This window comes from Entelurus aequoreus, linkage group LG08, assembly GCF_033978785.1.
Source record: "Entelurus aequoreus isolate RoL-2023_Sb linkage group LG08, RoL_Eaeq_v1.1, whole genome shotgun sequence".
NCBI classification, from domain to species: Eukaryota; Metazoa; Chordata; class Actinopteri; order Syngnathiformes; family Syngnathidae; genus Entelurus; species Entelurus aequoreus.
In genome coordinates this window covers 36,211,142-36,226,830 of record NC_084738.1, presented here as the reverse complement: position 1 = coordinate 36,226,830, position 15,689 = coordinate 36,211,142, and the positions used below count along the sequence as shown (strand labels likewise).

The 15,689-nt window shown below is 38.1% G+C and overlaps 1 protein-coding gene across 1 annotated transcript in view; it reads right to left on the bottom strand.

The window, feature by feature from the left end:
* Positions 1–3,132: 3,132 nt before the first annotated feature.
* mtr (5-methyltetrahydrofolate-homocysteine methyltransferase) overlaps positions 3,133–15,689 on the bottom strand; it is a 70,538-nt gene continuing 57,981 nt past the window's right edge. The window contains exons 29-33 of the mRNA XM_062056396.1: positions 10,531–10,730; positions 10,234–10,434; positions 8,332–8,524; positions 4,391–4,503; positions 3,133–4,055 (exon numbers count right to left, since the gene is read on the bottom strand). Of these exons, the coding sequence (XP_061912380.1) occupies positions 3,966–4,055; positions 4,391–4,503; positions 8,332–8,524; positions 10,234–10,434; positions 10,531–10,730 (797 nt within the window). The 3' untranslated portion in view covers positions 3,133–3,965. The remainder of the gene's footprint in view (positions 4,056–4,390; positions 4,504–8,331; positions 8,525–10,233; positions 10,435–10,530; positions 10,731–15,689) is intronic.

The following is a 15,689-nucleotide window of genomic DNA, read 5'->3' as shown; positions in this document are numbered from 1 at the left end:
TTGTTAATCAGTTTAAGCTGCATTGGTGTTGATGGAATTAACAACAGGTGCACTAGAGGGGCAACAACGAGATGACCCCCAAAACAGGACTGGTTTTGCAGGTGGAGGCCATTTCAAGTTCCTCCCTCTTGATCCTTTTTAACTGTTTTTCCACAAGTGTTGGCTTTAGCTAGTCATTATCACGACTGGGAGCATGAGGCGATTTCTTAACCCTCCTGAAGTTGCGCAGATTGTCGTACTCCTCCAGGATGGCACATCCATGCGTGCTGTTGCAAGAAGATTTGATGTGTCTCCCAGTACAATCTCCAGAGCATGGAGGAGATTCCAGGAGACAGGCGGTTACTCTAGGAGAGCTGGACAGGGCCGTAGACGGTCCTCATCCCATCAGCAGGACCAATATCTGCTGCTTTGTGCAAGGAGGAACAGGTTGAGCACTGCCGGAGCCCTACAGAATGACCTCCAGCAGGCTACTGGTGTGAATGTCTCTGCCCAAACATTCAGAAACTGACTTCACGAGGGTGGCCTCAGGGCACGACGTCCTGTAGTGTGCCCTGTGCTCACTGCTCAGAACCGTGGAGCTCCATTGGCATTTGCCATAGAACACCAGAATTGGCCACTGGCGCCCTGTGTTTTTCACAGATGAGAGCAGGTTTACCCTGAGCACCTGTGATAGACGTGAAAGGGTCTGGAGAAGCCAAGGAGAGCGCTATGCTGCCTGCAACATCATTCAGCATGACCCGTTCGGTGGTGGGTCAGTGATGGTCTGGGGAAGCATTTCCATGGAGGTTACCAACAGACCTCTACAGGCTAGAGAACGGCAGTCTGACTGCCATTAGGTATCGGGATGAAATCCTTGCACCCATGGTCAGACCCTACACTGGTGGAGTAGGTCCTGGGTTCCTCCTGGTCCTTGACAATGCCCGGCTTCATGTGGCAAGAGTATGCAGACAGTATCTGGAGGATGAAGGAATTGACACAATTGAATGGCCCTCACGATCACCTGATCTAAACCCGATAGAACACCTCTGGGACATAATGTTTCAGTCCATCAGACGCCGCCAGGTTGCTCCTCAGACTTTACAGGAGCTCACTGATGCCCTTAGACAGATCTGGGAGGACATCCCACAAGACACCATCCGTCGTCTCATTAGGAGCATGCCGCGACGTTGTCAAGCATGCATACAAGCACGTGGGGCCACACAAGATATTGAAAATAATTTTGAGTTGCAGAAATGTAAATTAGGCAAAATGGACGAGCGTGCCACATCATTTTTTCACTTTGATTTTTGGGGTGTCTATATACTGAGCCCTCTGTAGGCTGAAAACTTTTATTTCCATCAAAAGATGTGGCATCCTTTTGTTCCTGAGACATTAAACTGTCCATATCAGTATAGATGTCCCACTTTTTTTTTTTCACCATTGAAATCGGATGTGTTTTCAAAGTGTTCCTTTAATTTTTTTGAGCAGTGTATTTATATAGAACGTTTTTCTATAGACTCAAAGCGCTTTACATAGTCGCACTCTCTCCCCTCTCAGTGTTTGCCCAGCCTGCCTCTTTCTCTCGTCATGTCTTGTTTAACTTTCTTGTTGCCTCTTTTTGGACTGCTCTCCATAATCTAAACCAGGGGTCCCCAAACTTTTTGACTCGGGGCCGCATTGGGTTAAAACAATTTGGCCCGGGGCCGGGCTGTATATATGTATATACACACACATTGTCTTTATACTCCAGCGAGTTAATGCGTTTTGTCATTTAACATCAAATAACATTGATGTTCATCAACATTTAACATTGTCACATTATTGATGGGAAAATGTATTTTTAGACAATATGATATGCCTGAGCGGCTAGGAGACACCGAGAGTAACAAGCGGTAAAATGGATTAGAAAAAAAAAGTTAAAAAAAATTACAAATTAAATTAAAAAATGTTTTTTTAACTTGGGACTTCCCGTGGGCCGGATTTTGGATGCTGGGGGGCCGGATCCGGCTCGCGGGCTGTAGTTTGAGGACCCCTGATCTAAACAATGGAAGTGATCAACTGTCTTCTCAACAAAATTTACAAGATCTCGGGTTCAGGGGAACCGGTCTGTCCTGATGGAAAGATTGTTGCCGGACACATGACGGACTCTTGAAAGAAGAGGAGTGTCATGTGCCTGGCAACCCTTTCAGTCGAGGATTTTGATGATATCTACCTATTCGGAATCATAGTAACAGGACATGAGCTGATTGGAGTAGGCGTTGCCCTGATTTATCGACAAATTGGAAGATGCTGGCAGCCATTCAAAGTACCCCAAAGCTGCCACAAACGATTGGAGGATGCGGGCAGAACTGTGGACACTCATACTTTGTTTGTGGATAACATCGGACCGTCTGCTCTGCAGGATGAATTTGAGCACAAGAAGTAGACATTTTAGAGTGATAAGTTTAAATTTGTTCGCGCTCGCTCAAACAGAACCCTTCTAATCTTGTTTGTTTTCCCTGGCTGTGACGTGGCAAGGTTGTTGCTTCAAGATTCCCCTTGAGGAGAGTGTAAGACGAAACAAACTCCTTCCCTGTCATTAAGACCTGGAAAGATAAACTCTGTTCCTTTGCAGTGCCTTCAGACCACAGACACACACTGACTGGCAGCTTCGGGCTGGATACCTGCCACTCTCCCTCCTGTTGCAAGTCTTGTGGTTTCTGTGTCAACATGTATATGTGCTTATCGACTATCAAGTTTTTTCTCTGCCCGTCTGTGCCCTCGGCCCCTTAGGAGCCCAGTATGAGATCAACATTTTTTTTACTCATCCTCCCCCAAAGTCTATCTTTTCCCCACATTTTACGGGGCGCTGTAAGTGGGGACCCATCACCGTTCCTGTTCTGTAACCCTGTAGAATGTTTGTCTAATCTTGAACAGGTTTGTGCTGAAAATGAAATTTCATTGTACTTGTGCATTGACAATAAAGAGCATACCATACCATATTCTTGGTTTTTGTTGATATTGTGAATGGTTTTTTTTATATGCCAAGGAAGATGTTCAGTGATGATCCAGTTGAGTGGTTTTGTGAGGTTACATAAATGCCATATTACATTTTCCCGTACTGATGACAAAACAGAAGACAGAAAGACTAACAAGAACAAATTCAAATTTACAAGTTCCAAAGATTTAATTTATACTCCATTCGTGTTGCACACCACAGAGAACCACATGTTTTAATATTTTATGCATGCTTTTTTTCCATACTGTAAAAGAGGTCAAAAATATGGTACTATCACCAACAGGTAATGTGTTGCACCTTTAAATACTTTGAAATAGTTTTTCTGGTTCTTAATTGAGAACATTTACAAAGCTAGCCAACAGACTTATTGGAAGACTAAAAACAACCACACTGTATCACCAATCATTATCGTATGCTAAATGGGATACAATAACCACTTGTCCATCTGATACTGTTCCCAAAGTTTTAGCATGTAATCTTGCCGCAATAGTACAATAAGTGAAAGATTTTGTAAAAAATATAGCTCCTATTATGACATGTTCTGGATCCTTACATACTTGCTCTTTCTTCAATTTGCTGTTACTTGCCGTATATTTAAAATATAGAAAAATAAAAAACCTGTTAAAATAATATAATTAATTAGACCTGAATTATGCATTTTCTGAACCATTTTTAGCATTTAGCCTTACTGTATACTCACCCTGCCCTCTTACTGTACAGAGAATTAAATCCAAGCACATTATTTTTTTACTGCCTACTAGCTTCAAATATTTCTGACACAAACTGTAATTAACTGATGCCAAAAAAAGGAAAATATTAAGTCGTACGATGATTCTTACTAGTAAGAAATGTCTGTAAAAACACATACTGTACAGTAAGTACAGTAACTTTCTTAAAATAAAGATTATATATTTTTTCAGTGGAATTGCTGGATTGTACCGTGAATGTAATTTGTTGTGGTCCTGCTCATTGCAGGTGTAGTGCATTTCTACGCTTCACTGTCGTAACCAAGGATGGTAGACAGCCACTTCTCAACCTCCTCTAGACTCATCTTTTTTCTCCTGGAATAATCTTCCACCTGATGTGAACAACAGAAAAATCACATTAAATTTAAAATAAATAATAGGACATTGCACATACAATTAATGGAGATTTACAATGGTGACCATTTAACACTGGAACAGGTTATTTCTGTTTTTAGTTATTTTTTTAAGTGAAACTGTTTTCCCCCCAAATCAAACCAATCTGAGGTCCACTCGTTTCCCAGAATGGCCTATGTTGTCATAAAATAATGGCAGAGCAGGCCCTTTTTACCAAAGGCCTCACAATAACATTTTCTGTCATTTATATGTTATTGATGATTATATTTATAATATCTAAGTGCAAAAAGGAAGTTGAGATATGTTGTATAACCTGCTCCTTGGTGATCTTTCCAACAGCAAAGTATGAGGCCTGGGGATTGGAGAAATAAAGTCCGGACACTGCAGCTGCAGGCGTCATGGCCAGTGACTCTGTCAGAGCTATACCTGAACACATGAACATAAAGTTGTTACAATTACTATATATGGACACAAAATGCTAAAATAATCTCACTGGTTATTTATTTTAATGGATTACTTTATTTACACAATGTATAGCCTGAGTTTGTATCCTTAAATCGCAAGGCCAAGCAGAATCTCGGGACAGTGCGCGACACCTACTGATAATATTTTTTACAAATGACAATTTTGATAATACCACAAGTGGCCTGCTAATATCCAACAACAGTTATCATCTGCCAGTTTTCATAATCTATGATGGAAACAACAAGAAGAGGAACATTGATGACAAAAAGACATTTAGAAGAATATGCACATAAAGTATAACAGCTCTTAAGAATAATCTGAGGGATCAAAGTTGGGACAATGTATACCGTGAAAATGATGTAGATGATGCATATGGGAATTTTATTTTAACAATTTCATTAGGCTTTATGACAAACATTGTCATAAAAAGGCAAAAGAAAAACAATCAACCATGAATGACAAATGGACTGAAAAATGCTTGCAACAAGAAGAATACATTATATAGAACATTTATAACACAAAGGTCTACAGAGGCAGAAAACAAGTACAAAGGGTATAAGAACAAGCTTACTAACATACTACGAACACGTAGTAAAGAATATTATAGTCAATTATTAGACTGGAACAAAAACAATATGAGGGAGTCATAGGGCATCCTACATAGCATTATTAAAAATGGTGCTAAGAAGGATTATCCTCAATACTCCCCGACGGACATGAAAAAATGACAAAATGAATGAAGTAGCTGAAAGCTTCAAAAAGTACTTTGTGAACATTGGACCAAATCTGGATGAAAAGATTCCAGATGCCGAGTCAGTTGAGGACTTGAATGACACTATCAAAAGAAATCCCAACTCGATGTGTGACAATAGAGGAAACAATCCATATTGTGAACAAAATGTAAATCCAAGACCTTAACTGATTGTAACGGAATTGATATGAAACGATAAAAAAGGTTATTGAAGAGATTTCACAACCTTTAACATATATATCAGCAACCTATCATTTCAAACAGGCGAATTCCCAGATAAAATTAAAATAGCAAAAGTCGTACCAAATTATAAGACTGGAGACAAACACCAGTTTACAAACTACAGACCTGTTTTTCTACCGCCACAATTTTCTAAAATGTTTGATAAACTGGTTAACAACCGATTGGACAGATTCATAAATAAAAACAAAACACTCACAGACAACCATTATGGCTGCAGAGCCAACATTTCAACATCAATGGCATTAGTCAAAATAACGTAAGAGATTACCAATGCAATAGATAGCAAAAAATTTGCTGCTGCAGTGTTTATGGATTTAACAAAAGCAATACGTGAAAATAGGAGAACAAACGTCTACAGCGCGAAACATATTTTGTGGTGTAACTCAGGGATCAATACTGGGACCAAAATTGTTCAATCTTTATATAGAATACATTTGTAAAGGACTTAAAGTTTGTATTATATGCAGAGGACACAACTGTGTTTTGTTGAAGAGAGAACACACGGAAGCTAATACAAATAACAGAAGAAATTAACAAATTAAAAAGATGGTTTGAGATTGGCTCCAGCACCCCCCGCGACCCCAAAAGGGACAAGCGGTAGAAAATGGATGGATGGATGGGTTTGACAAAAACAGACTATCTTTGAAACTCAGCAAAACTAAAATAATGCTATTTGGTAACAGTAGAAGGGAAAGAAAAACACAAATACAAATAGACGGAGTAGATAGTGTAAGGGTAAAAGAAAACACATGTTCAGGTGTAAAAATAGATGACAAAATGAACTAGAAATTTCATGTAAAAAATATACAACTAAGTAGCAAGAAACACGTCAATAATGAAAAATGAATTCTGGACCAAAAATCCCTTCATATTCTCTACTGCTCACTCGTGTTACCATTTTTGAGTTATTGTGTAGAGATATGGGAAAACAACTACAAATGTGCGCTTCATTCACTAACTGTGTTACAAAAAAGGTCAATTAGAATAATACATAATGTTAGATCTAAAGAAAATATAAAAATCCTTTACTTATTGAATCAAAAACATGGAAATTCAACGACTTGGTGCATTTGCAAACAGCTAAAATGATGTATAAAATAAACTATAACCTGCTACCCAAGATTGTACAATAATGATTCTCAACAAAAGAGGAGAAATATAACCTTAGAGGAAAATCTAATTTAGAACATTTGGATGCACGTACAACACTTAAAACCTTTAGCATATCCGTATGTGGATTTAAATTATGGAATGGATTAGGTAAAGAAGTTAAAAAAAGCACTAATATGATTCAGTTTAAAAAACTGTTCAATCTACAAGTGTTCACAAAGTACAAAAAAAATAAATAATGATAAACATCTTAAACCTTTTTTAAAAAAAGAAAATAATGATTGTGTATTTAATATTTGTTTACTTAATTAGTGTATATGTATTTATTATTTATTTATTCACTGTTCTGTTACAAACAGTGAACAAAAAAATGTAATAAAACTGCTATGATATGAAAAGGGGTAGGATTAAATAAGCTCTGCTCCTATTTCTTTTTGGACGTGCTGTAATGGAACAACTGGAAATACTGTATGTGATGCATTAAATTGTAATTGTATTGTATGCATATGCGAACTAAACTGAACTGAAAACTAAAAAATACATATGCACATCTATCTATTTTGTCAAATTAAATTACTTGGTTATCTTATTTGAACTTTTCCACATATGAAGTCAATATATTAAGCAGTAGAAATTAAAACTTAATAAGTACCGGTAACTGAAATCTATTTTTCAATTTCTGAAACAAAACTCATCGCTCTGTGCCGGGACACGTTTGTGTTAATATATTATTATTGAAGGAGAACAGCACTCTTTTTTTTGGAATTTTGCCTTTTATTCATAACCGCTATCTGTGTGAGAAAAGAACACATGTTCTATTTTGTAAAATACACTATTTTGTAAAATACAGCTTGTACTAGATTGCTAACAATCCATCTATTTCGCCCATAGAGCCCTCTAAAAAAACATCCAAAGACAATACTCTATTTACTGCTACATGATACTCAGTGTTTCACTAGAGCTGGATCTGCTTTGCATCCAGCTTCTAAAACTTGTTGATCCTCCTTATATTCAAACTAAAAAAAATACAAGGTTCTGGATCATAATTTGTCCTAAAGTAGTTGTCGTTGGCTCTCATGAAGTCTGCCATGATAAGTAGTAGTTGTTGTTGAAGGACATAACGAACGTTGTGATGCACACTGTGAAATCAATGCGCTGGCTATGTAAATATTACATTATTATGAATGTGCCTGTTATTATATTACATACTGTATATATTTACAACTTGTATAAAAAACTTTGATGGAGGTTTTTGGATGGTTTCTAGAGGACTTTACAGGCGGAATAGATCAAATCCCCATTAGCTCCATTGTTAGCTGACTCTTGCTGGCGTTTATTTACGAGTTTGAATGCATAAAAAAAGAAAGACGTGTGCTTCCATCCAACCATTTTCTACCGCTTGTCCCTCTCGGGGTCGCGTGCTTGTCTTACATAATAATTCTGAATGATAGACAAAATTCCAAAAAAGAAGTGCAGTTCCCCTTAGAGTTTGTGTAGTATTAACAGGTTCTGCCCAACATCTGACACATTTTCTCATTCAAAAATGTGACCACAGTGTAATCTCAAACGTCAGGATTAGACAATCACATTTGATCATACTGCGATTATATTTCAAATGCAATTAAAAGTTCAGCCCTAACTAAAAATAAATCTGGATGAAGGGATTTCTACTTCTCTACTCTTACCAGTCTTCTCTTGTACACTAGCCAGCTTCCACATTGTGGTCTTTTCAGTGTGATCAGGCTGGCTTGGGTAGCCTGCAGCTGGTCTGATTCCCTGGTAACGAACCCTGTGGAGGTCTGAGGCCTGCAGAGCCTCGTCACCACTGTAGCCCCAAAGATCCTTCCGCACGCACGCATGGAGCTCCTCTGCAAATGCCTGAGAGAATAATGAAGAATATCATTGGGATGTGCACACATGAACATAGAGCTCTCAAATAGTTGGAGGAAATTAACACAATCTTTTTATCATATTGCAACTTTCTGGATTCACTACGTCATTGTTACGGAAACATACCTTAAACTTGAAGGTTTGCTGTTGACTGATTTTGATTTGCTAAATGCAGTTTGGTTCATTACTGTATTGTTCTGAGCAATAAACTCTCATCTATCATATGATTTCATCAGATTATGTCAAATATGTAACTAGTGAGGCTTCAACATGGCAGTCTGTTGATATTACATGTAAACAGTAAACAAGGCTTTGAATCCTTTTAATTTCCATTCCCATTCCATTCTTACATTCCGCCGTAACTCACTTGAGTATTGCAACACTCTGACTGGTACTCCGATTAATGTGTGATAAAAAGTAAAAACATATTGTGCTGATATTTAGGAAAGAAAGAAGTGCTTAAAAGTCAGCCTGCATTTAATGGACTAATGTTGAGCACAAAGCAATGTGAAGACCTGGGCGCTCTTGTATCAACGTTGAAATGTGCGCTGCCTCATGGCAACTCTAACTGTCATAACCACATTTCTAAAGGATGTGCATACTTTAGTGGCACACAGAGGTCATAACTGGATAACAGTTTACTTAAAAAGGTGCCAACTTTTACTCCTCAGACTTATTGATGTGCACATTCGGGCTCGGCAACATTTGATTTTAACAATGTAAAAAAAGATCGACACAAAATTAAAATTTTTGCGGGACAAACCCAAGCTCCGGTGAGGGAGAAAGGGGACAATTACAGCGATTATCTTTTCAAACGCTCGTCTGTTTTGGCGATTTACATCCATCTTCTTCTTCACCCTTTTGTTGATGCCCGACCGTTTCTTTTTTTTCTAATTTCCACTTGTGTTGAGCTCTCGGGAACACAGCAACGACAGGCTCACAATCACTCATTGGTTATCGTTTTTATATTGATATAATCTTAATTTTGTATGTACTTTATGTCATATTTTATTCATTATGGTACTTTTTTGTCACTTCTTGTTTGTCTTTGGTACACTAATGTGTATATTATAGGCCATTGGTTCTTTGTTTTATTTTTGTAAAAATATATATCTATTTTTATATTGCTCTTTTTTTCTCTTTGGTATGAACATTAATATGTAAACTCGAAGTTATTGTTTGTTTTGTTGCTATTTTTGTATTACAAAATGTTATTATTGATCATGTTATACTGCATTGTAATCTTTTGTTTTTTGATTGTGTGATGTTTTTTGCCTCGACCCCAGGAAGAATAGTCCCCACTGCGGTGTAGACTAATGGGGATCCTTAATAAACTAAACTAAAAGAAGCACCTCCTACTGACTTTTGATTGGTCAGACTGTGCTGTGCGCAAGCACATGGCTATTTTCAATATGATTTGCATATTTGTAAGGGGGCGTGGTCTGGGTTTGCCAAGCCACCCACAAGTCTGCGACAGATTTCAAGTTGATTGAGGTGTAACAAAGAAGTGTGCTTGGATTTGTGCGTGCACACATCTGAATTTGATCATATGTCCATATTTAGTGGGAAAGCCATGCAACTGTTGTTCCATGAGGGCCCCGAAGATTCCAAAGTTGACAACTTGAAACCATAACATGAAATGCAAAATATGAATCTCATTGATCGAACTGAAACTACATTTTTCTATAAGCCTATACCTCAGCCAATCGGTCAGCCAATGCTTTGACCATGATGCTGTTGTAGTCGTCTCCCTGAGCCTGAAACTGTTGACTCAGTTCCTCTGCACCAAACACTCCCACAGCAAATACTCCAATGTAGTCCACCATGCCGCTGTCCATGGGCGCCACAAAGTCGGACAAACATAGGTAGGGCTCTGAAGCTGCACTGTCCTTTTCAAGCTAAGGCAGACAAAAATTACTGAGTGTTAGACATGAATATGTTCTATCATTACTACTCTGACAACAGCTTTTGGCCATCTTAATGTTTCCCCTCACCTGTTGTCGTAAACCATGGAATGTTGCAATTGGCTCACTATTTCTCTGTGCCGTACCATCTTTGTCGTACACGTGGATGTCGTCACCGTCACTCTGGGCCCGCCAAAAACCTACCAAACCTCGTCCTGTCAGACTGGAGTCATCAATCATTTTGTTTAGCAGCCGTTGGGCATCATCAAATACTCTGCGTGCCTCCAAACCTGTAGTAAAGAGATATCATTGTAATAATAATATAATTAATTTTTTGCGGCTCCAGACAGATTTGTTTTTTGTATTTTTGGTCTAATATGGCTCTTTCAACATTTTGGGTTGCCGATCCCTGGTCTAGTATGTCTACAGGAGCAGTGTTTTATTGTAAAACCCTGATTTACAAACTCCTCATTGTATGAACTTTTTGATTTACAAACCACAGGCAGAATAAATATGTTTTGGTGTACGAACCTAGCCTTCGTGTACAAATGTTTCACCCAACGTGTGCCTGTAGCGCAGTCATTGTGGGCGGGCTGATCAATCTCCGGTGCTCATTCAGTCAGCACAGCAGTGCTGCTGTTAGCCACTGTGCTACTTTGTGTGCATTTTAAGTGTATTTGTGGTTATGGTTATGATTTATTTGTTTTAGACATGTTTTAACAAGTTACATTAAAGAACATCATGTGGTTACATTTGCATATTTGAACTTATCTGAAGAGGATCAGGAAGAAGCAATGCTTATATTAAATCTTACCTCTTCTTCTTGTCTTTTACTGATAGTTAATCACTGCCATAACTTTTACATGTATACATTAAGTTCACTTTCTGTTTGAAAGAAGGGAAGGTGTTAGAAAAAATATATGTAATAACTTATTGTTGATAGTCAAGGAATGTTATGCTGTAGAATCTGTCATAATATACTTTACTTTTGTAGTTGTCGTCGTTGGCTTTAACTGGATCAAGGGCCTGATTTTGGGCGGCGTGACGCGGTTAATAGAGCGGACGTTCGAGCAACTAGAGGGTTCCAGGTCCGATTCCTGCTTCTGCCATCCTAGTCACTGCTGTTGTCCTTGAGCTGGACACTTTATCCACCTGCTCTCAGTGCCACCCACACTGGTTTAAATGTAGCTAAAAGATGTATATAATGGGTTTTATTAAGTAAAGTGAAGTCTCTAGGGAAAAAAAGCACTATATAAATATATGTCACAATTCACTGATTTACTAATGGTTTGCGTGTACTAAAACGTGCAAACTTGGTAGGACACGCAAAGCAATATTTTGTTTATAATTTCATAGCTGCCGGATGACTTAAGAGGCTGATTAAAACAAATTCTATACATTTTTTTGGGTGTCATTTAATATTTTTTTTAATGATGTTCATTTTTTCACATTGAATATATATTACTAACATATATCCAATTTGATAAAAAATGCCCATTCACCGGTAAAAGAAAAAAAAAAAAAAAAAGTGGTGTCAAAGTAGATGTATTGCATGACTGCTTTTAAAATATCCATTATCAAAAACTGGTTGTCCTCAGATTTCCTCCAGATAAATTATAACAAAATGGAAACTCTGATAATTGCTCCCGATAAAATGATCCTCCTCATCAAGCACTCCCTTGGTGCCCTGGGTGCATCTGTTAAAAGCAGCTTCAGAAACCTTGGGGTTGTGTTTGATCAGTCAATGTCTTCGGAGGTTCACTGTCGTCAACTGACCAAAAACTGTTTTTATGAAGTGAGAAATTTGCTGTCAAAATTGGATCTCGAAATGATCATTCGCATGTTCATTTTGTCTTGTATTGACTATTGCAATTCTCTTGTCACTCTTTTCAACAAGTCAACACTAAAGAGACTTCAGACTGTACAGAATGCGGCTGCCAGACTTTTGACCGATGCACCCAGAACAGCCCATATTACCCCCATTTTATACATTTTTCATTGGCTTCCAGTTAAATTCCACACAGAGTTTAAGATTTTAGTCCTGACTTTCCATGCGTTGCATGGTGGGCGCCCTCAGTACATCACTGATTTGTTATGCCCCTACACTTCAGGGCGCAGCCTCCGGTCTTCAGACCAGGGTCTCCTAAAGATCCCAAAAACTAATTTTAAATCCCATGGAGACCTGGCATCTCAGGCTATAGCCCCCAGACTCTGGAATAACTTGCACCAATCCCTCCGTGAGATTAACTGTGTTGACACTTTTAAGAAACATTCGAAGACTTCTCTTTTTAGTAAAGTTTTTACCGGTAGTTAATGAAACTTTTAACTATCATTTGTAATCCACTTTTTATGCTTTTTATGGTGTTGCCCCTGTTGTTTTAGTTGAATTGTTCTTTTAATTCACCTATGTTTTGTATAGCGCTATGTGATTTTATCTGTGAAAAGCGCTTTATAAATAAAATTTACTTACCATAAAAAGTGGTACCGGTACATGTCTCCTGCATGTTTGTAAACATAGCAAAACGCCACAGGTAAGGGGCATGATAACATGAATGTGCAGTAAATGAGTGTCTTTGTGGTGATGCCCCGTATAGTACACGCAAAATCTTCATTCAATTAAGGCGGTCTGCACCACTTTCACGCAGTCTTGGTAAATCACGTGGAACGAGCCCACTAATAGTACAAGCTATTTTATAGATTGCACACTCGATTTAGCGCAAGGTATTTAGATCTCAGTAAATCAGGCCCCTGGTCTTTATGAGTTGTGTCTTCTATTTCCTTGTAGTTGAGATGTCATCATCTTGTCATCTGGCTTCTTCCTGTCCCCTATTAAACTTGATGTAGATTTTACAGTTGGGGCTCCAAGTGCTCTGAATGTTCCCCTGCTTTCTCAACTCTCAAAGCTTTCTTGGCGATGTCAGTGCTGCGTTTTGTCACTTTTTTACGAAATGTTTTTCTAATTTTGCTAGCTCAATATGAATCCAAATAAAGCAAAGTGTAAGCCTTGTGTGGTTTGTAACATTCGAAAGTAACTACAGCGTTGTCAACACTGAGCCCCTACCCTTCGCTTCCACAAAGAAGATTAACCAGCAAAGTATAGTGGATTTTATTTTTGTATTCCTAATCATTGTAGCGACCTGGCTGTTAAAGTTAAGGAGTTTTGTGAATACAAACTGTGAGAGTACCACATGGCTGGTGACAATGTGTCACAAGTCGATTATATATTTATTTTGTTTCCACAGTTACAATCGAACCGTTGAGGGCAGGCTTAACTGCAATGTGGCCCACAATGAAATAATTTAAAAGATTTGCTCTATCATACAATCTCCTACCTTCAGACCTACATTCTTGGGGATTCAATTCAGATTTTAGTTTTTTTAAATGGCAAAAGGATTGTTTCAACTTGTTTCAAAGATAATAAGTCAGAGCTTGTATTCCCCTTTTCATAGGGGCGGTATAGCTCGGTTGGTAGAGTGGCCGTGCCAGCAACCTGAGGGTTCCAGGTTCAATCCCGGCTTCCGCCATCCTAGTCACTGCCGTTGTGTCCTTGGGCAAGACACTTTACCCACCTGCTCCCAGTGCCACCCACACTGGTTTAAATGTAACTTAGATATTGGGTTTCACTATGTAAAAGCGCTTTGAGTCATTAGAGAAAAGCGCTATATAAATATAATTAACTTCACTTCACTTTTCCACTGCCCGCTTTGCCACGGCCCTACTCGCCATGTAATGACCAGTGTTGGTCATCTTACCTTAAAAAAATAATTAGTAATAGTTACAAATTACTTCTCACAAAGAGTAATTGAGTTAGTAACTCAGTTATCTCATTGTAAGAGTACCTAGTTACCCAGCAAAATAACTGAAGTTATTTTTCATTTTGTTATTTTATAAGCTATTACGTTTGATATCATCTTTAATGTCAAAGATATTGATATTAACGAATCGAAGAATAAAAACACTATATACAGTATTTTAGAACATTTGGCATTTATCTGAACTCAATTGATTGCAGTGTGCCATATGATATGCATAGAAATAAAAATGTATTTTAAAAAAAAACCATTTTGTAAAGTAAAATCAAACAGTGAAAGTACAAAACCCAATACGGTACCAAAAATGTAAACTTAGGTAAAAAAGACACAAAGGCACATTTAAGTAGTTCTCGGCGGGCATATATGAGGGGGAAGTCAGAAATATGTAGTGGGCAACACCTATTCCATCATGCTCCAGCACTTAATTACTATGCTAATACTGGAGTAACACTGCTGCCTTATTCATTGAATTTGGTCGTTAGCAACAGTCTGTGTCCAACTCCAACCTGGAGAAGTGGACTGCACTTCGTCAGCTATATCCTTCATCCACATTTTATCAACCATAACATTTATCTAAACTCAATGGCATAATTCATAAATTGAATTTAACCTTAAATAGAACTTCACACGTAAAAGTCAATATTTACAATACTAAAAAGTACTGTAGTCTTATGAATAATACAAAAACTTTCTTTTTAAACTAGTTTATTATCAAGTCAACTGCATCATGCCTTAAAGTTTCTCTTTTCTCCACTTATTTACACAGAGAAACTTAAAAACTATCTTCATGCTAAACCTCCGGCTAAGCAGGTGTGTATGTGTGTTGTGAAATGGAGTTACGACGCATGCCTTCATCATAATTTGTTTATGAGTGCGGTAGAAGCAGCAAATACACATAGCTAACTTACAGTTGTGTAGATGTCACAATTGACGGTTCACATAGTGATGGCTTCCTATAGCGTCAAAAATAAAAGGTGTCTTCTTCACTGTTCACAAATAACGAAGTGAAACATGTTAAATCCACACATTTTTGTTTTGGCGCCACTGGCAAGAATTTCAACTTCCTCATCTGACAAGAAAAAACATCTGATTGGCTCTACTTCGTCGCCAAAACCCGCCAGTCTCTCATATTTGACACTATTAAAGAACTGTGATTGGATATATTACAAACTTGTCCCAGCTATCTACAAGATTAAATTAAATATGATTGTCAACATTTTCGTCAACATTGGTTTACTGAGGACTGAGGTGAGTGGTGTGTGTGTCCGTGTGCGTGCGGACTCACCGAGTGCTGACAGCCGACGGACCGAGATGACGGAAGATACTAGTGTATCGTGTCCCTTTTTCAGCAGATTTCTCCGCTAGTGCAAACTATTTTGTCATTCCCACCCTTGCTCTCTGATGTGTGGCCAAAACCTGATATTTTGCGCTTCATTC